Below are 24,532 nucleotides of genomic sequence, written 5' to 3' on the forward strand. Positions count from 1 at the left end.
TGGTGTTTATAAAGTTTTTATTTTCAGTTTTCTTAAAAATAACATTTGATTTCCTTTATGCATGTGTGAAGTGTACTTGCTTTCTTAGGCTGAGTTAATAGGCAGATAAAGACAACACGAGGCAGGGTCCCCAAGTAGAGGTTGGGGGGAGGGGGCATGTGAAAGGGAGGTGGGGCACAGGGGAGAGGGTGGGTGACCCACGGGACGCTTGAGTGCCCATCAATGCACAGACACGGTCTAACACTTTGTTTTTCGATTTTTTTTTAAAGACATCTAAAATTACTGAGAGATACAGTTTCAGCACTTAAATATACAGACGGAAATCCAAGCACTTGAACACAATTCTTAACTCTAAGCTCAGTTATTGCACATAACACAGTTTAAGTAGGCTTCAGGCTATAAGCTCTGCTTGGGACTTCCTTGGATGTCTCGAGTCTCCTTTTGCACCCCCAGTGTCTCTTCCCTTTGACCCCTGCCAGTCCACAGCCTCATGATGATGCTGGGGGTCAGTGGATTAGCCATTCATTCTCCCCAAGGGCTGAGGGGGAGGCTTTGGTGAAATGGAGGGTCCCCAGGTTGATGCCCATGGACCCCCCACCCACTCTGGTGAAGCTGAAAGCACATGGAGCTCATGAGGGGTGAGTGGGTGGCCTGCCCAGATGGGGTGGCATGAGGACAGAAGTGTGGCCATGGCCACATGTGGTCACAGCCCCAGGGGGTACTGGGGCGCAGTCACGCCCCCTCACGCTCTCATCGGCTGTGCTTCCCTCCTCCTCCTTCCTGAGCTCTCACACCTCCTTCCCCATTGCCCTGAATCCTCTCTGAGTGGTCTCTCAAGGCACATTTGTTTGTTCTGACTCCAACCTGTCCCATTTAGACGTGACTGTCTCTCCCAGCACCCAGGGGAAAGGAGACTGGGGTGGCCAAGGGCAGCTCTAGAGCCAGGCCAGAAATTTCTTTGAAAATCTGGTCACGCTCTTTTCAACACAACTCAAATTCCACTGCCTGCCTAAACCAGGGGAGTGGGGACAGGACAGAGAGAGGACACAGAGAAGAGGGATGCAGAAGAGGCCGGGTGGCAGACAGCTTGGTCGAGGGCACACATCCAAGGAGTGAGGAGGGACAGCCCTGCAGTCTTGCTCACAAGGAAACCTGCACCTTGTCTGACAGGAAGTAACCTGAAGGCCTTCAGCCCACTGGGCTCAAGCTGCTTGGTCTAACTTTGGGGGGCCTCGGTCCCAGAAAGTGGGGTGAAGCAGCATAGGGGCTTCAGACAGGGCAAGGCTGGACCCCTGAGTCCCACCAGCGTCTAGTTCAGTGTCTTTTGCTTTCTTTCTACAACATATATACAAGGTCATAAAAACGTGCACAGCCAGAAGACCCAGAGACACGGAGAGGATGCGTGCCCCCAGGAGGGGAGGGCCATTGTGAGAGGAGAGGGGTGCCCCTCCTCCACCCCAGGACGCCCCAACATCCTCAACAGCTGCGCCCAGGAGATGGTTCCAGAAGTCTGAGCCAGGGCAGAGGGAGGAAACAGACAGACTCCAATCCTGTGAGAGCACAAAGTTTCAAGTAGCTCTGAGAGGGGCTGCGCTCAGAGAGCAGAGGGCTGACTGGACCGGTGTTTCCCTGAACTGAGCAGGGGAGCAGAGGGCGGGCTGGGAGGCTGGGAAGCGGAGCGGGAGACGGGCAAGGGGGATCTGGGGCAGCGCGGGACACCTTAACAGCTGGAACTGTGCTGGAGAATAAGAAGCGGTTCATGGGGCTAACTGGAGTTTCGTTATTTCCCCTCAAGGGAGGACCTAGAAGATATGAATCCCAGGGTGGAAGTAAAGAAGACAGGGAGCCAGGCTGGGAGGCTTGCCCAGGGAACTTCACCACATGGACCCCACACCTGCCACCACCCAGCACACAGGGTGCTCCTCCTCACACGCCAGGCCCCCTTGGCTCACTCACACACACACACACACACACACACACTCACACATACACACAGCACTTGCCATACACCATAGGGCATCAGAGGCCCAAACCCAGGAAAGAAATTCTTTACCAAAGTGTTAGGAAATTTGCTTCAACAGGGAGAACTGGACAGAGTAGGAAAAAAAACAAAACAAACCAGGGGGTACCTGCTCATCCACCCCAGCTGCCACCTGGTAAGCAGATTTGGGGAAGCACTGAGACAGCGCCTCAGATTCTGGCTACCCCAGACCCGTCCCCTCTGACTTTTCGCAGCCCTAAACACCCCAGCGCTAGAGAGGCCCTCCACTACAGCGGCCCTAGGATCCTTCATAGGGGAGGAGGGAAAAGCCCAGGAGCTGAGAGGACTGGGGCTGGAAACAGCCCAGGGGTGCCTCTCTCGGAGGAGGGACGGGAAATGTCGTGGTCTCTGAGGGCATAAGGCTGCAGCTGTCCCCTCCGTCACAGGACCTCAGGGACAATGCCTTTATGGGTCTGGATGGGAGGGGAGCATTTATTAAGGGGTCAGGGAGGAGGTGGCACACACACTGGCGAGACCCAGGCTCTTTATCTGCTGCCTGATCTTTAGGCTCCTGGAGTGGGGGCCCCAACCAGGGAGACGGGGAAGGTGTGCACCCCCACCCCGACAGGAGCAGAGGGAGCTCAGCTGCACAACTGCCACCCACTGCCTCCACAGAGCAGCACAGACCAGGCCCCACCGAGAGCTGCAGGGAAGGCCCGAGCTGTTCTGACATCAGGGCGACCCCGCCTCTCCTCCTAAGAGCTCTAAGAGATCTGCAAAAGCAGCTCCCGCTGGCGCCCCCCCCACCCCCCGCCCCCACTCACGTGGCCCCCTCACCATCCCAGCAGCCTGGCGAGTCCTTCTCCTCCCCCACCTCTCAGCCTCTGCCCCCAGCTTCTCAGCCACCACGGCTCACCCTGGCCTGGGTTAGGAGGAGAGTCCAGCAGAGGGAAAGGGCTCCCTAAGGTGGGTGCCCGACTCACCTCATCTGAGTCTGAGGAGGGGGAATGTCAGAGCCAAACCGGCCAGCAGACAGCTCCCTGCCCTCCCTCCCCTTTGGGACCCATCCCACCAGGCCAGGGCCTGACTCCAGAAGGGACAGGGCCGGGGGGTGGGGGGTGGGGCGCGGGGAGCAGGGAAGGGCACAGGCAGGAGGAGGGGGCTGGTTGAGGCAAGGACAGAAAGGCAGGACCAGGAACCCCAGGGTGACAGGGCGGCTTGGATGGGGCTGGGGGGCTGGCAAGAGGGCACAGAAGCCATTCTGAATCAATTTTCACTTTGCAGGGTGTGCATATGTGTGAATGTGCGTATTTCAAAAGTAACAAATGGAAGAAAACAACTACAAGAGGCCTTAGGGGCCTTTGGGTGACCCTCTGCCACTAGCAGTGTGGACCAAGGACACATTTGTCAGTGCATGCCACACACACACACACACACACACACACACACTCTTGCATACGCAGTCATACATCCTGGCCGTGCATCCACACACGTGCCATGCGCACTCACACGTCTGGTCCTCCCCATTGGAGCCAGGGTCCTTTAGGCTGTATTTTCTGGATCCATTTGTAATCTGCCTGCTTCTGTCCAGGTCTCTGCTGCCGTGTCTCCCCGGCCGTCAGCACCCTGGCCTGCCCCGGTTCCCCGTGGGCCGTCTACCAGATGTAGCCTCCATCGTCCGCCTCGCCCGCCTCGCCCTCCTCCTCCTCTGTCTCCTCGCCTGCTTCCTCCGTCTCCTTCTCCTCCTCGTCCTCCCAGCCGACACCACTCCCGAAGTCCCCTGAGAAGCCCACGATGTCGTCTGTGAGGGGAACCAGCCAAGGGGCAGGTTAGGACCCTGCCGGCAGGGAAGCCCAGCCCAGCCCAGCAAGCGGGGCCCCCGGCTGCCGGCCCCTGGCTTACCACAGTCAGGGCTCCCGTGTGTGCGGGTGCCGGTCAGCTCCAGGCCCAGCTGGTCCACACACCAGCAGTCTCCGCTGCTCTGGTCACACTGCATCTTCCGGTAGTAACCATCCTCGTCACAGCTCGGGATGAAGATCCCTGCGTGGGGCAGGCCCCATAGGGTCAGAGCAGGGGCCTCAGGGTGTGGGCTCCTTTGAGAGGTGGCTCCCGGAACCTCAGACTCACAAGCACGTGGGCCCCACCAGAGCCCAGCCAGACCAGCTACCAACCATTTAACAAGCTCGGACACCCAGGGCTGGACGCCAACGTTTCTTCCAGTTCAACTGACCAGAAACAAACAAACAAAAAAGCCTTCCTTTCTAAGCCACCTGCTCAGCCCCTGCTATGGGTCCCATCTGCCTCCACGGCCCCCCAGTCCTGTAGGATGGCCAATCTGACCTCATTGTGCCAGACGCCCTGGATCCTGGGCTGCGCCTAGGCCTACTAATGCCCAGCTTTTTCCTCCCAGCCCTCTGATTCTGACCTGCCCTTGGGGCCCCCCACTTTCCTTCAGATTGCTCCTTAGTTCAATCAGTGAGACCCCCACCCCGGGGCCCTGGGGATAGACAGACTGCCCACTCTGTGGGGTGACCTGCGTAAAAGGACAGCTGCTCAGTGCACACGCTCCAGGAGCACAGACCAGAGAGGACTGCTCCCAGGAGGCAGAGACTGGCTTCCTGACAGAAGTGGTGCTACACCCAGCCCGAGGGCCACTGGGCTCTCAGTCGGTACGGCCTTGTGGGAGGTTCTAGGGGGCTCCATGTACGCTGGTGTCACTGCTCAGTTAAATGCCAGGCTGCACTCAGGAACTGGGAGGCCCCATGGGACCTGCCTCGTGGACATCTGTCCGCTCACCCACCAGGCTCAGCCAAGAGCATGAGCTTTCTGTTTCCCAAGAACGTTTCCCTGCCCTCGGCTTTGCTGCTGGCTGGCTCACTCTCATCCCCTCAGCTCTCCTCTTGGACACCAGCACCCCAGGGAGGCCTTTGCTGACTTCTGTCCGCTGTGCTCTCCCTCGGCACCACACACACAGGAGCTCTTTCTGTTGTGTCAATTTGTGGGTTGTGTTTCCCCAAGTAGCCTGTGTGCTTTCTGAGTCCAGGGACCATGTCTGTCTTGCCCATCAGTTCTGATCTGCGAGGGTTCACTGCTGTCTCTCCAGAGTCGGCACTCAAGTATTTGCTGAGAACATGAGCATCTGCTGTTGGGGGGGGGGTCCTCCCTTCAGCTTTGCACACCCTGCAGTCCACAGGGTTGCAAAGAGTTGGACACGACTGAGCGACTGAACTGAACTGACTGACTGAACTGAATTGAAAGGAGGGTTCAAGGAACTTTCCGTATTTCTACCTACAGTCCCAGCAGGAATGGGCACAAAATTAGTGCTTAAAACACACTGAGGGGCTGTTTGGGAGACCTTGCCTCACCACGAGGATAAACAGGAGAGGAATTTCCCTCTCCTGTCTTCCTAAGCCAGGGCCTCCTCTGAACTCAGCATTTTCCACGACACCCACAGGCTAGAGCCTCTGGGCCTCAGAGGTACCCTGGGGCACCTGCCTCCTCACCTGGCTTCTTCTTGGCAGCCTCCTGGATCTGGATGTGCTCCAGCTCTGCCAGGCAGGGAGGCTCTGTGGGGAGAGAAGCAGCCTCTGATGGGGGCCAGCCCGTGGTGCTGACGGGACTCACTGAGCCCCCCTACCCAAGGCTTAGCAACCAGGCAGGGGGCTTTGCAAAATTAAAATACCCGGGCTCTGACACACTGCCGACTGCGGGATGCACTGATCCCTCTAAGGTCCCCTGAAACGACAGAGGGGCTCTGCCAGGTGAGAACACCCAGGTTCCAGTTGAGAGAGGCTATTCCAAGGCTGTGGGATGGGTTGAGGCTCCCCAGGGCGTTGGGGAGGGTATTGGGGACTCATGGGATAAATAAACAGGATTCAGAAGAGGAGGTGGGGGTGAATGCACAGATTCCCCAGGGTGAGAGGCCTCCAGGGCAACATAAGGCTGGAGGGAACATTCAGTGGAGGCCTGAAAATAACTGGCAGCCAAATCTAACTTGTCTGTGACCTTGAGAAGTCCCCTAGCCCTTCCCAGCATGAGGCCCGACTGGCTGTAAAATGAGATCAGCTCCCAGCTAGACGGCTGCTGTACAGAACAGAGAGCATGAGCTCCAAAGGCCTGGGAAGTAATAAGTGCTGCTGGAGCCATGCGGAGAGAGTGGAAGCCTGGACAGTTAGGGACAATGAGACTGATCAAAACATGAGACACTGGCAGGGGGAGCTGTGATTTACATGGTGCTCTGCACCCAGATTTTTCTCACTTCATCTTCACAACAGTCTCTGAGGTATTGTTATCTCCCCATTCAGTTGCCCAGGGTCCCAAACCAGCTAACGGTGGAGCCCTAGCGGAAGCCTCAGCCTCAGGCCACAGATGCTGTAACCCTCCCACCACACGACCACAGTGGGGACCAGGCCAAACACCAGAGGCAGAGCAGGGGCTGCCCCACCTCTGGCTGGTCAGCTGACCCCTTGGAACCTCAATTTCCCCATCGATGATGGTTACCCCTTGACCTAGGTGGTCTCTAGGTGTGTGTCCCGCTTTGGTTCAGGATATAAAAAGCTGGCAAATGACACCACATCTCTAATGATCACATGCACACCCATATTTGGGGCGTATACTATGAGATGCGTTCAAAAGTGGAATCACTAAGAAGCCAATGAAGCTTCAGCTTCAGGACCCCTTAGTCTCTTCCAAGCCCTCTGAGGGGCCCTAGAAATTTTACATTTGTAGTTTTTAATACTCTTCCTCAAAGTAGGCCTCCAAAAGTGCACAAGCTTCAGGACCCATAATATCCACTCAGGGCCTGCTGAGGAAGGGGGTCCACGTGCTGGTTCCCCTGGGCTCCAAGAGATGAGGTGCTAAAGAGTGCAGGAAGCTGGGGAGCTGGCAAGGTTCTGGGTGGTGGGAGGTGGCCAAGAGGTAGCCACCTGACTCCCAGAGGGAGCCTGGAGTAGGAGGCAGAGCCCGCATGGCAGGCAGGGGCCTGGGGAGGGGCCCACTCACTCTCCCTCCAGAAGCAGAAGCACCACTCAGCGGTGGAGACCCGGCCGTCCTTGTAGGTGTCACAGGAGTTGAAGAAGGGGCGGATGCAGACTTCGTACTTGTCCAGGTTGATGGCAGCCAGCTCTGTCTGGTCCAGGAAGAGGTCAGCACTGGTGTCCAGCTTGGAGAACATCCAGCCGATGGAGTCCTTGCAGCTGGCCCCCAGGCTCTTGTCCAGCCCTGAGGAGAAAGCCACAGTTCAGACCTGCTTGAGGTAATCACTCCATCCGTCTGTCTGTCCATCCCTCCAACTCTCTGTCAGCCCCAGCTCTCTGTTCAGGGTCAGGACAGCTCAGAATCAATCCGACCACTGGGGTGAGAAACTCAAGAACAGCTGAAGGCCCACCCCTCAGCCTCTTCACAGGACCACCCAAACCAGTCAAAATCCTGTTTAGAAAGACCTTCAGGGAAAGTAATTCCTTACCTTCCCTTGGCTGCTCATTTCAGGGTTTAGTTTCTTTCCACCCATTTTAAGGAGTTCTTCCTTTTAGCTAACTCAAACCCCTCCAGTCCAGTTGAAGCCTACCTCCCCTTGTTCTGAAGTTTAGGCTCTTTGAGGCGCTCAGTGTCTGGCAGGAGGGGGAAAAATGTGGGTACCCCCCAGTGGAGCCAACTGGCCCCAGTGCACACCCATCTCCCCACTTTCCCGCCCTCCTCCCCGGCACAGCAAGCAGCTCCCATACCGCTGGCCGGGCTGGCTCCGCTGTTGGCTGAGCCGTTCTGCTTGGAGTTCTCATGAAGGAGCTGGAACCAGTCCCGCAGCCGATCCCCCAAGTCGGCCAGGTCCTGACCGGTGCACGTCTCTGCAGTTGGCAGAACAGGGAGAAAGGAGTAGAGGGTGAAGGTGGGGTGAAGCAGCAAGCATGGTCTCGGCTGGGGGTGGTGCCCTACAGGCCTGGAGGCCGGGCAGTGGCGAGGAGCGCCAGGGGGAAAAGGGAGCTAGAAACCAGAGGCTCTCTCTCCTCCTCTCCCATCTTCCCCTCCCCCTCACTCCCTAGGACCAAAAGCACACGGCTCCCTGTGATGAGACCAAGCCCTCCTGCTCCATGCAAACCAGACCCTCCAGCTCCACAGGTCCCTCAGGCCTGTTCCTGGTTTTGGTCACTTCTCCCTTCCCATTGCAAACCTCCCTTGCCCTTTCAGAGCTCTGAAGGAGGACCCCAGGAGCCCTGGCAGTGAGCCGCCCCCCACCCCAAACCTGCCGTGGCCCAGCACTCATTACCTGGTTTGCTGTCGGAGGTAGAGGTGGCGGCCTGTTCTGTGGGGCAGGGGCAGGGGCCCTCGCATCTCACTGTCAGCTGCTTGCTGCTCAGGCACGCCTGCTGCTCCAGCTTACACTGCAGGACAAGAAAGTCTGCTGGGTGTCGGGGGCACTGCTGGGGGCACCCTCCAGCCTACCATGGCAGCCACATTTGCCTTTCCCCTTGGAGATGGGAGGGCCAGACCTGCAAATAGCGCAGAAAGGCCCTCCCACTCCCTCTGCAGGCCACAGGTGCACACTGGTCAGAGGAAGCAGACCCAGGAAAGCGGGAAATGAAATGCTCCCGGGATGTCCACTCTGCACCAGCCTGCCCTCTCGGCACATTTGTCCTTCCCAGGGTACCTGCATGCCCTCACCTCATGCACCCACCCCCTCCTTGCCCTCTTGGCCTCTCCTCCCCCTCCCCACAGTCCCTTGGCCCCTGGGTAACCAGCTATGGGCCCCTCCCTCGCGGCCTTCCCACAGTCACTTCCATGGGCTCTCTTGATAACAAACAGCTACTACCTACTGATGCTGCTGCTAATTCCCTGGTCTTTAGAGCTTCTGAGAGGTTAATTTATTCCTTGCTTTTAAAGCATTTTTCTGTGGTGGTGTCTGGTTTCTCCCCATGGGATGACCGCTCATGAAACTCAGGTCCTGGTAGCATCTTATTACATGATCTCACCTGGTCCCCCTCAGCTCCATGAGGGAGAAATTGTGTTTCTTGTGCTCAGCAGAACACAGACATTCAGAGAGGCCCAGTGACTCAGCTAAGGCCACAGGGCTGAGCTGGAATCCAGACCTTCTAATGACCTCCACCTCCTCCCTGGGCAGAGCAGGGACCCTCACACCAGAGCCTCCTGCCCACACCTCGTTTTGCCCTCAGGTGGTGTGACTTGGTGCTCTCCTCCCCACCCCCACTGGCTCTGCCTGCCTCCTCTGTAACCCTCTGCCTTCTCCAGGCAGCTTCTGCCCTCTGGCTTATTCTTTCTCTCCTTCCTCTTCTCCCTGGTGACCTCATCCCCTCCCCAACTTCAATCATCACCCACAGCAGATGACTCTTAAATGTGCCTCACACCCCAATTGGGTTCCTAAGCCTAGAACCCAACTCCAGCCAACAGTCCATGCCCCCCAAACACCAAACAAGTCCTCACTGCTAGTAGGAGCATTCACAATTAGCACCTGCATTTCTATGGTACTTAAAGTTTATGCTTTCACAAATATTGTCTCATTTAACCCTTACAAAAACCCTACAAAGTTGGTCTTCATTCCCCCGACCACCATTCCCTCCCACACTGTCATCTCACGAAGGATTACTTCCTCTTGTCCCAGAATGCCTGGTGCTTGCTGGTGAACCATCCTGTCCATATGGATACCCAACCACGGAAAGATGTCAACCCCCAACACCTGGATGACAGAACTCCTTTCTTCTGTTGCCCTCTATGTTTTCCTGAAGCCCTTCCCTCACCTGCTCTGACTTGTAGTTACCGGCCTCCTCCAGGCCCCACCCCTCACCTGCCCAAGGTCGGGCGCAGGATCTGTCTCAGGCTCCTGGGCTTGGTGTCCGCACTGTGGCTGGCCACATTGATGTGCTGACAAGCGCGCCTGGCCCCGCATCATTACTGGGAGCCTCGCAGAAGGCCTGGCTGAGTTGTTCTCTCTGCTCCCTGTGGCCCCAAGTGCACCCTCCCTCCACCACACCTGGGACCATGGCTGCTCACCACTGAGCTGTAAGTGTGGCCATCAGAGCCGCAGACAGAGGCAAGGTGAGCCATGTGACAGGGCTTACAAACGGTGTCTTTGTTTCCATGGAGTTTCACAGAGGGCTGCTTGATCCTACAGGAGGAGTGGGATAGGAGGGCACAGGGATGGAAGCAAACATGAGACAGAGGAAGGGAGGGTGCAGGAGACTGGTTCCAACAAGAAGCTGCTCTTGGTGATCTACAGCATTTGCAGCTGCCTCCCTGCCCCCACCCCACCTCCCATCACCCCCAGTCAGACCCTCCTCTCGCTCACAAAAGTGGGACCAATCAGGCAGAGTATAGACACTTCCTGCTTCCCCTTTCCAGCAGGGCCCTCAGGTTCAACTCCAGGTTCAACTGTAAGATGTAAATGGGAGTTGTACTGGCATAAGGCGTCAGGTCAAATCAGAGGTTGCAAACTGATGGCCCAAGGGTCACTTGTGGTCTGTAGACCCGAATTTTATTGCACCACCAAGGATTTTTGTTTTCAATTGGGTTATTTACCAACATTTGCAAAATGGAAGAGTTCACATAAAGAATCCTGGATTTCTGGCCTAGGTAAAATGGAAGATATGGGAGTCCTGGTCCCGCATTTCCATAAGGCCTGGGCCTACCAGACTGGCTCATCACCAATGCAAGCTCTCTCTTCACGCATTTACATTACCTGCCAGGCCCCTAAAGGCATCTAAGATTGCAATCCCAAGTCCCTGGTCACTGATTATATGATTAAGCAGAGAGGGGAGGAAGATGAGACCTTCTCCAAGGGTCTTCGAGTCAGGTAGGGTCTTGCTTGCCCTTGGACTGGAGCTAAAGCCTCAAATGCTCCTCACTGCTTCCCTCCTCTGCGAGGTCCACTTGACTAGGGCCAACAGCCAAGTGAGTGAGCTTGGAAGTGGATCCTCAAGCCTGAGTCCAGCCTTCAGATGAGGGAGCCTCAGCGCACATCTTGACTGGAACCCCCTGACAGTCCCTGAGCCAGAACCACCCAATAAAACCACGTCTCGCTCCTGACCCTCGGAAACTGTATGATAACGCATATTTGTCCCTTCAAGCCACTAAGTTTGGGGGTAGTTTGATCTGCAGCAAAAGATAATTGTTACCTAGGAGAGGATCAGTTCAGCCCTTGCTCTTTAAGCAAACCCCCTCCAGCCCTTCCACCTCCCCAAGGCCCTCACCTATGCTCCAGCTTCTTGCGGCTGATGCACATGGCCCGCTGGTAGCCCTGGGCGATGCACACTTTATGACGGCTGCACTTCACCTTCTGGCAGGGGTCCTTGGTGGTATCCAGGGCTGCAGAGGATGTAGAGTTAGAACACAGGTCATCTGGGATTCAGTGTCAGAGAGCCCAGGAGCCCACAGCCCCACTTCTGAGCTAGGAAGCCCCCCTCGCTAGCAGCCCTTGATAACCACAGCTCCTCAACTTGGAAGTCTCATCTCGATCTGGGCCTGGCTCCCCAAGGAGCCTCCAAGGCCACAATCAGGACTTGCCCTCTGGTCACAAGTCCTCATATCAGTCACCTTCCCCTGTAAGAGGGGCATGTTACCTTCATCTCCTTGCTGATTGTCCTCCCAGCTCTTGATGTAGTCATCCTAGGGAAGGACAGAGTGGGTGAGGGGGTAGAAAAGGGCTAAGATTTACAACCTAGAGCCAAAGTTCAACTCCAGGGCCAACAGAGCAAGGGCCCGGGCCACTGCTTCCTCATGCCAACTGCCACCATTCTTGTGGCTTCCCAGGTGACCCTGTCTACCCAGGCCCTGCCAGCTGCCTGCCCCAGACCTTTAGCCCCTAAACCCATGTCCAGAATCCCTTCTGGCCTTATCCCTAAGTTCCTTATTTCCGACCCCCCCATCCCACACTGAATGCTGCAGGGAAGGAGAAATTGGGGTGAGGGTGCAAGGGAGAAGAGTGGGGTGTAGAGCTACAGATACCTATGCAGGGGGCCCCAGGCAGAACTCACCTCTACCTCCTAGGGATCAGGCAGCATCAGCAGGCCACAGGAAATGGAGCAGGAGGAGAGAGGGAGAGACAGTGATTTTAGTGTGCGGCCTATCCTCAGACCACAAGGTCTCAGGGCTCCCCAGGCCTTCATCATGTGACTGTGGGTGCTGGGCAATAATCTTTGACTGCTACGGTCCTCTGATCTCTATGACTTCCAATTGGAGGATGGTACTCCTATGTCTTTACAATAGAGAGCTTAAGGCCTGGGCATACTCAGGGCTGGCCTTAGGAGCAGTAGAGGTGAGGATCAGGGCTTTGAGAACGAGGTCCCATCCTTCCACTCCAGGCCCTGAAGATGGTCCCAAAGGCCCAGCCCTGGTCCCACCACCAGGACGGATGTCTGAGGGGCCGTACTGCCTGGGAAGGGATTCTTATGCCTCTGCCCTGGCTGTTTCAGAAACGCCTTCTCTCCTTCTGCCAGGGTCCTTTCCTGGGCAGTCGCCTCAACTGACACCTGCCCACCATGCAAGTGAGGCAGAACGGGCCTCTCCTCTGGGCTGCCTGGGGACTGTTTTTCAGTCAACATCTACCTTTCCTGAAGAACTCAAATGGTGTACTGAGAGAAAGGGGGGTCTTGGCCCCTCCTGATGGCTTTCTCAGTTCCACCATCCAGCTGCAAATCCTGACTCAGAAAATCCTGAAAAGCCCCTCTGAGGTCATCTGTCCCAGCCCCCGCTGTGTGTAGGAGAAGCCAGGAAGCCCAGAGACAAGAGAGGACCTCATCCAGGTCCCACCATCTCAAAGCCCACCAAAGTCTCCTGGTGCCCAGCATAGAACGCTCTGCTGGGTACAACACACCATTAGGGACCCAAGGCAACAGTGTGTGCTGGGTGTTCACAGGTAAAAAGGATGCTTCAATAAAGTTCACCCAATGCTAGATATCTTTTATCTGAAAATGAAGTAATAACCCACATATGTGTCCAAGCAGCCAAGTGTCCCCAGCCCTTGGATCCAGGAGCAGCAGGAGGAAGGCCACAGGAGGGGCTTCCAGGGAACCTGGCCTGGGCGGCCCCCTGGGCACTGGACAGGCCAGCCCACGCTCCTGGCTCAGGCAGCCAACTGACTCCACAGGGCGGCTGGAGTCCTCTTGTGCCCTGCCCTGGGCAAGCTTCTACAGAGACTGCGGGGCAGCCCTCAGGGAACTACAGCATAATTCCCTGTTTGCCAGAACCAAAGGAAGCCAGCCCAGACCCAGTCCTTCTTCTCCAGGAACTCATCAGGGTGAGGGGTCCCTCCCGCGGTGTCTACTCCACCATGGATGGGAAATGAGGCTGAGCGTGGCCAAGTGGTTGAGGCTAGAGTTACAAGTTGGGGCAAAGGCAGAGGCTGGCCTCCACTGAACTGGGGTCTTCTCACCAACCCGGTATTCTTTGGGAGGGGAGTGGGCATGAGGTTATGAAGAGGACAGGGGAAGTAGCTGGTGTGAGTCACCCGCTCTCAACCAACGAGGTTTGTGTACCACAGAACCCACTCACACCTGAACTGGACCAGGGAGGGGTGTCAGCCGAGGGCCTCGATGCCCGCTCACTCCCCCTTCACTCTGGCCCTACCCTGCTGCTTTAACCTCTAACCAGGCTGTGAGCAGAAGCCTTTGGGACTCAGAACCGAGTAGGTTCTCAAAGGTCAATACCAAGAATTTCTGATTAGAAATCCAGGGGGAAGTGGGCTGGTGGAAGACAGAGTTCTAAGAAAGGGACTTTCCCTGTCCAGTTGCTGTGTGAGAGCCCTGGTGGGGAGCCATCCCCACCCACCCCAACCTGAGCAAAGGTAGGACTCCCTCCTCTCATTCAGGATACAAGGTTTGAGCCCCTTTCGTATACAAGTGTTGTTCTGGGTTCTAGCTGAGCTCCTTGTCTCCACTGCTGTGGATGAGGTAGGGGGAGGCCTAAGTGGTTCTAGATCCCAGGGCCCTTACTCCCAGGAAAATGGGAGAAGCTAGTCAGAAAACAGTGATGAGGAGAGGGCCCTGGAGTCACACAGAAGCCCACGTTTCCCCACCAGCACACCCTGGGCAAGCACCTTGGCCTGTTGGAGCTTAGCATCTATCTCCTGGGACCACTCGGAGATAAAAGGAGATAGGGTCTGAAAAGTGCCTGGTGTTCACAGAATACTCAACAAATAAAAGCTGTTATAACAGAAGAGACCAGAGAATTCAGATGGAAGAATAGTGCAGGGGCAGGAAACGAGCAGGGAGAGGCTACACGAGGGGCCCCTGCAAGTGCAGAAGAAAGCGGCCACCACTGGGAGAGCAAAGACACAGGAGTGTGAGCAGGGTCACCCCAAGGGGCCTCAGTGAGAGGGGCGATGAGGAAGTCCAGTGGGTGACATGGGAATGGCTGCTCTGAGGCAGAGACCAGGGGCACACTTAGGAGCTGCTAAGGTCAGGTGTGGGCTGGTCCATCTGTAAGGTGCAAAAGAGGCATCTGTTGGCAAGTGTGAACAATGCCTTTCAAAGCAGTGGTGTCTGTTTATGGCACCCAAGTGGGCTCACTAGCAATTATGAGAAACGGTCTGATAAGGGCACCGGAGACTTCTCAGCAAACAGGCCTGTTTCCATCCCGGCTCTGCTGCCGATCAACCCTGTCCTCTCCTGAGAAATGGGGATTTGGAAGCGCCCACCTCCAGTACTCTGGGGCCAGGGCCAGGGTAGAGGGCAGATAGGTCATAGGCTGAGACCCAAAGCTCTAGGCAAAGGGAAAGCCCATCTATTTTATCTGGTAGTAGAACCAGCCATGACCACCGCCGCACCCAGTGGTGCTCAGCACAGGGCAGGCACATGGGGAAAGGCTGGGATATATAAGCGGCTTATATGTCATGGTGTTTTTAAATTAAGTCCTCTCCATGTATTTTTATGTCTGTCTTCCTTTTATTCTCAGATTCCTGTGAATAGGGCAGAATGGATAGGATCAGCTCCACAAAAAAAAAAAAAAAAAGAGAGAGAGAAAATGGAGGCTCAGAGAGGCAGGGCAATAGGCCAAGGGTCCCAAGACAGATGAAGAGCTGGGCCAGGACTTCCCATCTGGGCCTGACCCTATGACCCTAACCCTATACAGGAAAGTTTTGCTCTTAGGGGGACAAGGGGAATGGGTAGCAAGGACTTTGGACCCTCGGTTTGCTCTAAACTTGGTTCGCTGTGCGTCCTCAGCAAGTCACTTGCCCTCTTGGGGTGTCTCTCAGCAACAGCTGAACATCGGAACAACCTGAGGAACTTTTTCAGCCCTCCATTGCTGGCGCCACCCAAGCCCACAGGGCAGGCAGCCCTGGGCTCCCCTGGGGCTCAGCAGGCAGCTGAGTGAGCCCATGGCAACAGCCCTCAGGTGTCAGGTCCTTCCAGCTCTGTCTCTTGGTCTAATGCTCTCATTTGCTCTCACAGCGGGCCTCAGGGAGGAAAAAGAGCAGTCATTCACTTCCTTCTGAGGACACCTCACACAAAGCAGACACTCAGGCCAACTCACTAACCCCGGGTCTCCTGACTCTCAACCTCCAGCTTGAAGCCTTTTCCTTTGGAAAGTGAAGAAAGTGTTAGTTGCTCAGTCCTGTCTGACTCTTTGTAACACCATGGACTGTAGCCTGTCAGGCTCTTCTGTCCATGGGATTTTCCAGGCAAGAATACTGGAGTGGGTTGCCATTTCCTTCTCCAGGGAACCTTCCTGACCCGGGGATTGAACCCAGGTCTCCCGCATTGCAGGCAGACTCTTTACTGTCTGAGCAACCAGGGAAGTCCAAAGGGATGCTGTGGCTGAAGTGCAGATTAATTTATTCTCTCAAATCTCATGACACCAAGCCCACTCCACCCGCTGCTCTCTCTCCAGCCTGCCCTCCCCTCCCCACACCCACTGGTGCCACCCTAGCAGCCCTGGCCTCAAGTACTTCAGGGTCTCCTCTGGGCTGTCCTTGGCCCCACCCAACTCCCACACCCCTGGGCACAGGGATCTTTCTAGGACATAATTCTGATCATATTTCTCCTATCTTAAAACCCTTCACTGAATATGCAACTTTCTCTCATTTTGAAAAAAACTGTTTAAAAGATGATTAGGTTAAAAAGGATGAAAATCAAAATATTAACAGTGACTTCCCCTGGGGAGAGGAATAGAGAATTTCGGCGTCTTTCTGCCTTTTTTCATAAGTTTCCAAAATTTCTACAATGAACGTGTATTAGTTTTGTAATGAAGGTGAAAAAAATAACCACAATAAATATCATATTTAAATACCCTCACAGGTTCCCAGTCACCAACAGAAGAAAGTCCATCTTCTCTCAGTCTGTTCCTGTCCCCATGTCCTTCCAACAGATGTTTCAGTCTGGCCAGGCCTCAGCAGAGCCTTCTTCCCGCTCTGGAATGTGTTTGCATCCAGCCCCCGGAACTTCAATTCATATTTCAAAACTCAGCTTTCAAACTTTATCCTCCCTAACTTTGCCCCATATCTAGTTTTCCTTCAGGCCGACTGTACCTAGCAGAAGTTTATTATTACTCTGGCTACATGAAGCAATGCCGTAGCTTCTGACCTCTTTAGATGGCCAGTTTCTTGAGGGCAGAGACCATATGAAGTTCACCTAAAAATACCCAAGAACAGCTAATAGTTTCTCACAAATTACCATGTGGGAGGCATTGTACTAAACATTTCACACTCATTGGCTCATTTTGCTCTTCATAAAAATTTAAGGGAAAATTACTACTATTATCCTATTTCTCAGGTGGTAAAATTGAGGCTTGGAGAGGTTAAGTGACTTATGCAGGATCACACATCAAATTGCACAGCAGAAAAGTATTAGAACTCCAAGAACTGGGATTCCAGACTTTGTGCCCCTAATCAGGACTCTCACTGTTCCTTAAATGTTAGAAGAAAAAAAAAAAAAAAAAAGTCTCAGAATCGAACCCAGGAGGCCTAACCCCAGCCCATGAGTGACTTCTCCCTCCACACCAGCTCTGTTCCAACCCCTAGGCTGGAAGTCTTGTAGCAGAATGGAGGGATTGAGAGTGGTGGAGGAAGACACCTGGGGGCCCCCCTTCTTCAGGCATTTTCCAGAATCCCTTCACACACCCCTGGTTGGGCTGGTTTGGAGCTAACCCATCTCCTGCTTTGATCTCGGCAGCTCAGCCCAGTTGCCATGGAGACGGGGCCCACTGTGCCAAGCTTGGGGAGAAACAGTGGTGAGTGCGCAGGCCTAGCTGGGCTTAGGGGGGCACATGCTGGGTGTTTCCAAGCGCTGTTTACTTCCTGTCATTTTAATTAGCACCCGAATCACCCGCTCACTTCACAGCTTGAATTAACCCAATCTCTCCCAACCTCTCCATCTGGTGGGGAGGACGAGACGCGGCAGTGAATCAAGCAGAAGAGCAGCGCCCCAGGGCTGAAAACCACCTGGGCGAATCTCCACCTGCCTCTTTGCAGCACAGCGTGATGGGGAGACAGACACCGCCTACCCCCGCCCTGGCATAGAATGTGGGTATCCACTTGGCCTGGCCTCTGACTGCCAACAAGATGTGGGCTGGAGAGCCTTGCTGGAGGGCCTTTGGTCTACAAAGTGAGGATGACTTTCTTGTCTTCCTCCCTGAGGTGTGGAGGGACTCAGTGTGGCTGTGAGAGCACTTTGCAAACTGTAAAGCCATACACTTTCAAAACCCACAAAATAGGAGCACTTAAGCTGGGTTCTTCGGCACATACGGGGAGTCTGGGGGACAAGGTAGATGAGAGGTACTTCCCGGTCTCATAGTCACAAGGAGCCTCAAATGCAGACTTCTGATGTTGTCTCCAGCTGAGGCTCTAAGATGCGCTGACAGGACGGAAAGAGGTGCATCATGAGACTTTAAAGAAACCACAACTTCTGTAACCCTATTATGGCATTTCTTAATTTTTTAATAGATCAAGAACCTCTAAAAATGGAAGTGCGCCAGGCCTCTCTCAACCTCTGAAAAGCCTTGTAGCTGGCATTATTTCTGCCTCATTCCTCAGGTGAGGGAACTTCTGACAGAACCCAGTCCCCTGAGAACGCCCAGGAGTGGGGAACTTGTGGCTGGGGGCTCCTGCTGTGCCTCCCTGCAAACCAGCAGGGAGCACAGAGGGAGGGGCCCAGAAAGGAACGAGCAGGGGTGAAGTGGGGGCCGCCTGGCTCCTCCTCAGCTGAGGCTGACACCCCCATCACATGCCCAGGCAGAAGGCATCTTGAGGAGGCAGCGCCCTCCACACGGAGGAGACTGAGAAGGGAGGGGGGCAGTCATTAAATATTTGCCCCTCTCTCAGAGGGAGTGGTGGAGGCTGTGTGAGGCCTGGACAAACAGACGGAGACAGGCATCTGGCAGACTCCCTGCCTCCCACCTCTCCCCTCGGAGGAATTTCCTTGGAGGACAAAAATGTGCTTATTGCTCCCTGCATGCCAGGATCTCTACCTGGCCTCAGGTATGCCTGTACCAGCCCCCACCCACCCCCAGACTCCATGGGGCCTGAGCTCTCCACTGCTCCAGGGGCATCTCAGACCCCAGTCCTTGGGTTTCCAGTTCAGGCAGTGGTCCCAGGGGTCCACAGAAGACAGAGAATAGGAGAGAGAAACAGGGGAGAGCAGACCTGGAGCTCTGTTCTGAGCTGCCTCAGGACCTCTGTTTCCTTTCTAGAACATGAGTTGGGGGCAGGATTGCAATCCAGGATTCTCTGAGGAGGCCCAGACACTGGAGCTGAGGAAGCACAGGAATGGGGTCGTGAAAGAGCATGTGGCATTGTGTCTGGTCCTTTTCTTTACCTGCAAGTGCCCAGTGCTTAATGCTGCCAAGCTCCATGATTCTGCTGCCCAAACCTCCTAAACTGAAGAGCGGAAAAGGAGCCTGAACAAGTTTAGACTCTTCCATGTCCTCTAACCTGTGCAAAGGAGCCAGGGATCAGGGAAGGAGTCAGCAGCTTGCATCCAAGCAGGGGTAAGACACCGGCTGGGCCTGGCTTGTCCTTCCTGCTGTGTGCAGCTTTGACCTGTTCTCAGATGTCGGGGAAGAGACTTGGAAGGGCAGGATGCCCTGTCTCAGGGAACCTGGTTGCCACCTGAGGTAGCCCTGTGCTCACCCACACACAGGTCTGATGGAGGGTGACCTGCTCTCTGGGCCCACTGAGGTGGGGGGAAATTCTGAGTCCCCTGTGCACCCCCTCACCAAGGAGAAAGGAGGCTGCCTGCACCCAGGTCCAGCTGGTAAACTTGGGGAAAACAGGGAGGCCTGAGAGCAATCTTCCTTCTTGGCATCTTTCATTCCCTTATCGTACAAATGAATCACTGGAGTCAGTGCTGGGGTTCTAGCTTTGACTATCCCAACCATTCAGGGCCCAGAAAGGGGAAGAGAGCACCCCAAAGAGTCAGCATGGCTCAGCCCAAAGCCCCACCTGAACCCATGACGCTGCTACCTGGAGGGAAGAGGGAGGGGCTCAGAGGACAGATTAGTTGAGATGCTTCCTGGCTCTCACATTCCATGGTGCATACATTTATATGGAGCATCGACTATGTGCACAGCCACATGCAATGCTCTGAGGATGGGGTGTAAGGTCACAAAGCAGTCTATCTCTAAACCCTGCCCTCAGGGACTTGCCTTGGAAGGACCGTGATACATACCAGCAGGAGGACTCTTTATAAGCCCACAGTGTAAAGGATGCAGGGAGGCAGTACCAACATGTGCCAAGTGAGTTTATGGCCAATAAACATGGCAGGAATCCCGAGGAAGGGGCTATATCGACAACTGAACACTGGCTGAGCCCTCAGGGGATCAGAGGCTGGGACATTTCAAGATATCACCCTGGCTTGAAGCTGGGCCTGGGTCTGCCCACGAAGCACAGACACATTTCCCCCATCTACAGCACTAAAAAGACTCACGTGATACCTGCACGGGAACCTTACACAGTGGCGACATGGCCATCCCCAGACTGGTGTTTGCCCTGGGATGCCATTAGGCTTCATTTCTCAGGTTCCTTTGTCTCTGGTTAGTACACACTCAATGCTGATCTGGTCATAAATGCTACCTAAAGAGCAAATAAGAAAATCCTTTTCCTAAACCCAAAGTCTTGCTGCTCAGCTTGTGGCAAGGGTGGGGGTGGGGGGGGTGAGAGATTCATGCAGGTGAAGGGGCGGTAGGTGGGCTCTAGTGCCATCTTCCGGAGTCACAGGATGACAAGGGCTGCCCATTAAACCCAGAGGAAAATCAAGGGCTGGCAAAGGGAAGTGGCTCTGCCAGGGAGGAAGACAAGCCGAGAGCCCTCCTGGGGCCCCTGGGGCTCAGGGTAGGCTAGAGTTCTGCCACTCCTCCAGAGAGCCCGCTGACCTTCTGGAGAATGGAGGGGTGGTGTGGGCTGGCCATCCTCTTCAGATTGCCTGGAAGTCAAGAGGAGACTAAGACAGCCTCTCCAGGCAGAGTGCTCTTCTCACCCTCTCCTGTCCCTCTCTGCTCAAGGCCTGGAGCCCTGCTGGGTGTTCAAGAGCCCCTCACCATGCTACATTGCTCTGGGTGATGCCAGCTCCTCCAGGGTGGGAGAGGATTTGAAACTAGGCTGGAGGAGGTGGAGGCCAGAGTGGGGCCCAGCCTGAAACCCCAAAGATGGAATCCATCCTGACCCAGTTTGGGGTTCTTCTCACACACCCACACTTATCCACAAACACCTGTGCAGCTCAATCCCACACTTGCCCTGGTTCAGCTGTGTGAGGTGGAGAGAGGGGAGCCTCTTTGTGGCTGAAACTTGCTACTGGCCTACTTGGTGCTCATATAAACATATGAGAATATATGAGAATTCTCATATATGAGAATCACTAAGTAGCTAGCAGGTGGTATTTCTCTGGGCCAGACCCTAGGTTCATGGTGAAGTCCTGGGCTCCAGGGAGGTGCTAAGATCTGCAGTGAGTGAGTGAATTAGTGCACATACACCGGTGTTGTTCTCATGGAGATGGAGGTTGGTGTGAACCAGCCCCAGAAACACTGATCCATCTGGTGGTTTTTCTATGGGGCTGAAGTTTCTTTCTCTACTGCCTGAAATGGATGCCCTCCAGCCCTCAGACAAGATGTCTTCATGCTCAGTCTCCCAGACTGAAACTGAAGTTCAGAGAGGTTATGTGATGTACCTGGTATTGTGTGGCCAGGCAGCGGAAGAGTCAGAACCTGACCCCAGGCCTCACGCCTCTCCTGGGTGGAGAGCTGCCTCTGGAGGGTCACTAGGCCAGGCTGGTGGCAGGCTGCTGAAGACACTGAGCACCCTAGCCCTCCTTCCAAGGAGGCGGTGCTCCTGGCCAGGCATCCTTGAGCCCATAGGACACGAGCCAGGGTAGGCTCTTCTCTTCCATCTCCACTAAGTGTTAGGCGCAAAGTTCTTAAAAAGCAAAGTTGAGTTAGAGGAGCTGGGTTCAAACCCCAGCTCTGCCGCTTGCTAGCGATTTGATAGTGGATACGTTACTCAGCTTCTCAGTGCCTCCTTTTCTTGAGCCGGAAAATGGCTGGGCGACAGAGTAATGGTAAGTATCTCACAGGGTGCTGGCGGGGGCAGAGAGAACAGGGACAAAGTGCTGACTGCAGGGACTGGCAGAGGTAAACACCCCCTACAGCCAGCGATGTGTGCCTCCCGGGTGCCCAGCGCTGTGCTGGACACTCATAAATATCATTAAAATGTAACCGAAGTGGAGTACAAAGCAGAGGAGCCAAGAAGATAAAGAGGAGTCAGCACTGTCCAGCCAGCTCCTGGAGCCTGCCTGGAAGAATGCTGCGTAATGGCCTGTCTCCTCTCAAGTGTCCATCTCTATCTATGAGGCCCTGGATGCTTTGTTCCAAAGACTGCAGTAAAATCCACCCACTTCTGCAGGGAGTTAAATCGAGAGATGGGAGCACCGGGGAGCAGGGCTCCGAAAAGCCCAGGCCTGCACAGATTAGGGCGCAGCCAGATCCCAGCTCCTCTGACTTGAAATTCCCTCCTCCCTGGAAACAGGACACGAGGCATTAAAAGCGATCTATCCAGACACATGTGAGAGCCCCAAGCCCACTGGAGAGGAGGATTACTCTGTCAGTAAACCCTTCACAATACCCCCTACCACCCCCTACCCCCCATCAATAATCCTACTGCTCAGAGGAAGAATGCTAAGCTGAATCCCGGCTGACCAGCTCAGACCAATTCCACACTGGAACCATGGCCACGCTTTCCTTCTCTTCTTGGTTTTCCTGACTGCTTTGACGTGATTCCCTCAATCTCCCTGCCCTCAATTCGGTCCAACCATTTAATGAGACACTGCCCCCACCCACACTCGACTCCTTGATCCTCTTCCCCAAGGATATTCCACTCCCCCTGCTTGTGTGCTTCCCTTGCACCAAGGCAGAGTGGGGGCCCTGCACCATTTTGTGACTGATAGTCAACAAGATTGCTCAACCTGGCAATGCCTTAGAGGTTCAAGAGAAACTCCTACCTCTCTTTTGAGGAGCCAAGGAGTATAGTTTCAAGAAAGCCTGCCTGATGAAAGGTACATAAAGCCCAATGCTACTGTGCCCAACTGAAGGCCTAAGGCCTTCAGTCCTTAGGGTGGGAAGTGGGGCCTCTACTAACAGAGGAGGGATGACAATGGTCTGCAGTCCTGGCATGGCCCCTGTGTATGGTCTGTGCACTGCACAACTCACTCCAGGGGCATCATTCACATGATGGCACCCCTAGAGTTATGCAGCACAGCGGCTCTGAGCTAGCAGCCTCCCGCATTTCTGCAGAGGCTGCCAAAGAATCCCTTCAGCCAGGCCCTCCTGCCAAGCCTTCTTGTCCTCCTTCTCTCCCTGACCCCATTCTCCTATAGCCAGGGCTACCTTAAATGGGGTTTTAGAGGAAATCTACCCTATAAAGTGCCTGAGACCCTCCAAACCATTACATGCCTTGAAGCTTTCCATGAATCCTATGGAGGCAGATCTTGCAGAATTTCACTCTGGTGCCTTTCTTCTGATAAGCATGGGAGGAAGTGGGAAGTGACTGGCACCAGTACAGGGAGACAGGTGGGCAGCCCTGTGCCAGGGGGTCATGGAGTCAGTCATTTATCCTCACCCACAGAGTTGGCTATTGGAAGTCAGAGGAAGAAGGAAGGTGGGGAGGAATCTTTTATTTTTAAACTTGTACTGCTCTGATTAAGCATTTCTTTTCTCTCTGACCTTCACCAGTTCCATTTTGGAAAAGCAAACTGCCAGAGAGTCAGAGGGAGGCCTGGACCAGTGACACATGGATTCAGGACGGGCCAGCCTGCTGCCACCCTCTTATGCTGTGGCGGAGCTGCTTCCCAGGCAGCGGCAGGAGACTGCAGCTAATCTGAGCTGGGCCTGCAGGGGACTCGGAAGAGGCCTTGCTGGAGTGCCAGGCTGGACCAGCCATGGGTGGGGAAAACCGCAGGCTGGGGCCCAGGCCACTCAGCCCTGAGGACCAGGCAGCCGGCGAGTCCTTCTGATGAATTACAACCCACCAGTTTGACTTTGGAGATAAACAGTCGTTTGTTTCACAGGAACAAAAAGATGCGTATCTGCCTGCTCCCATCCTTCGGCTGGTTATCACATGAAGCATGTGTGTTCTAAACGCATTGCCAAGGAACTTTTGGATGCATACAATATACGATGAGAAAGGTCACGGTGTTATACTACGTGGGTCTGCTGTGGGAATCTGGGGAACTGAACTGGAGAGGCAAGAACGGGGCCGTAGAAGAGGCTTCCTGGGGTTAGGGCGCTGGAGAGCACCGGGTGGTGGACTTTGCGTTCCTCTTCTCTGGAGCATCCGGGCCCATCCTCCACCTCACACCCCGCCCCCACCCTGCTCTGGGTCCCAGCCACGCCCTCTGCGCGCCCCTCCTCACTCCTACTTCCCCTTCTGGGAACGAGGCAGCCTTCAGTTTCCCCTCTGATCTACAGGTGCCTGTAAACAAAGTGCTGCAGTGTTGCCTGCTCCTCCGCAGCCACCTCCACACCCCCTACACGGCAAAGTTCCGCACAAGGTTAAGCTGGGTTCCAGCGGGCGTATGCAAAGGGTCCCCCGACCCAGCTACTGAGCTGTCTACTCTTTTCAAGTGTACTGGGCTAGGGAGTCTTCCCTCCAGGTTGGAGGTTCAACTTCTGGGTCGTTCTACCCCATGAAAGATTGGTCCTGGAAAATTATCCTCCATTAGTGCTCGCGTCCCTCAATGGGAACCCTAGACCTGGCTCTGGCGGCCACCCAGAGGTGGCCTATGGTATTTTCACTGCCGTCACCCGCCCCCCATTACGGACGGACGGACACGCCTTTCACCATCTCGCCTTTAGGAGGATTGCTCAGAGCGCCCCCCTGACCCTAACTCAAAGCGCCAACCGTGGGCCGGTCCTTTCTGTTGCCCCCAGCCCAAAGCCCAAGATGGAAATAGAGGGCAAGCACAGGAAGATGCTGCCTTCCCCGCCGGCCCCACCCAGACCTGCTCCTTCCGCAGTGGCCCGTATGTGGAACCTGCAGCATCCACCCACCTTGGGGACACCTGGGGGTGGCTCACCAAAAATAAGAGTAGGTCAGGGACCCAGCCAAAGCCGGGGCTCCCGTCCCTC

General features: G+C 55.0%; 1 protein-coding gene across 1 annotated transcript in view; it reads right to left on the reverse strand.

Annotated features, from left to right (window-relative positions):
• Positions 1–24,532, reverse strand: part of SPOCK2 (SPARC (osteonectin), cwcv and kazal like domains proteoglycan 2) — a 25,279-nt gene continuing 747 nt past the window's right edge. Inside the window, exons 2-11 of the mRNA XM_061405832.1 lie at positions 11,962–11,970; positions 11,548–11,593; positions 11,179–11,293; positions 9,983–10,097; positions 8,244–8,358; positions 7,705–7,824; positions 6,983–7,201; positions 5,485–5,547; positions 3,884–4,021; positions 1–3,782 (exon numbers count right to left, since the gene is read on the reverse strand). Coding sequence (XP_061261816.1) covers positions 3,637–3,782; positions 3,884–4,021; positions 5,485–5,547; positions 6,983–7,201; positions 7,705–7,824; positions 8,244–8,358; positions 9,983–10,097; positions 11,179–11,293; positions 11,548–11,593; positions 11,962–11,970 — 1,086 coding nt within the window. The 3' untranslated portion in view covers positions 1–3,636. The remainder of the gene's footprint in view (positions 3,783–3,883; positions 4,022–5,484; positions 5,548–6,982; positions 7,202–7,704; positions 7,825–8,243; positions 8,359–9,982; positions 10,098–11,178; positions 11,294–11,547; positions 11,594–11,961; positions 11,971–24,532) is intronic.

This window comes from Bos javanicus, chromosome 28 (assembly GCF_032452875.1).
Source record: "Bos javanicus breed banteng chromosome 28, ARS-OSU_banteng_1.0, whole genome shotgun sequence".
Taxonomy (NCBI): Eukaryota; Metazoa; Chordata; class Mammalia; order Artiodactyla; family Bovidae; genus Bos; species Bos javanicus.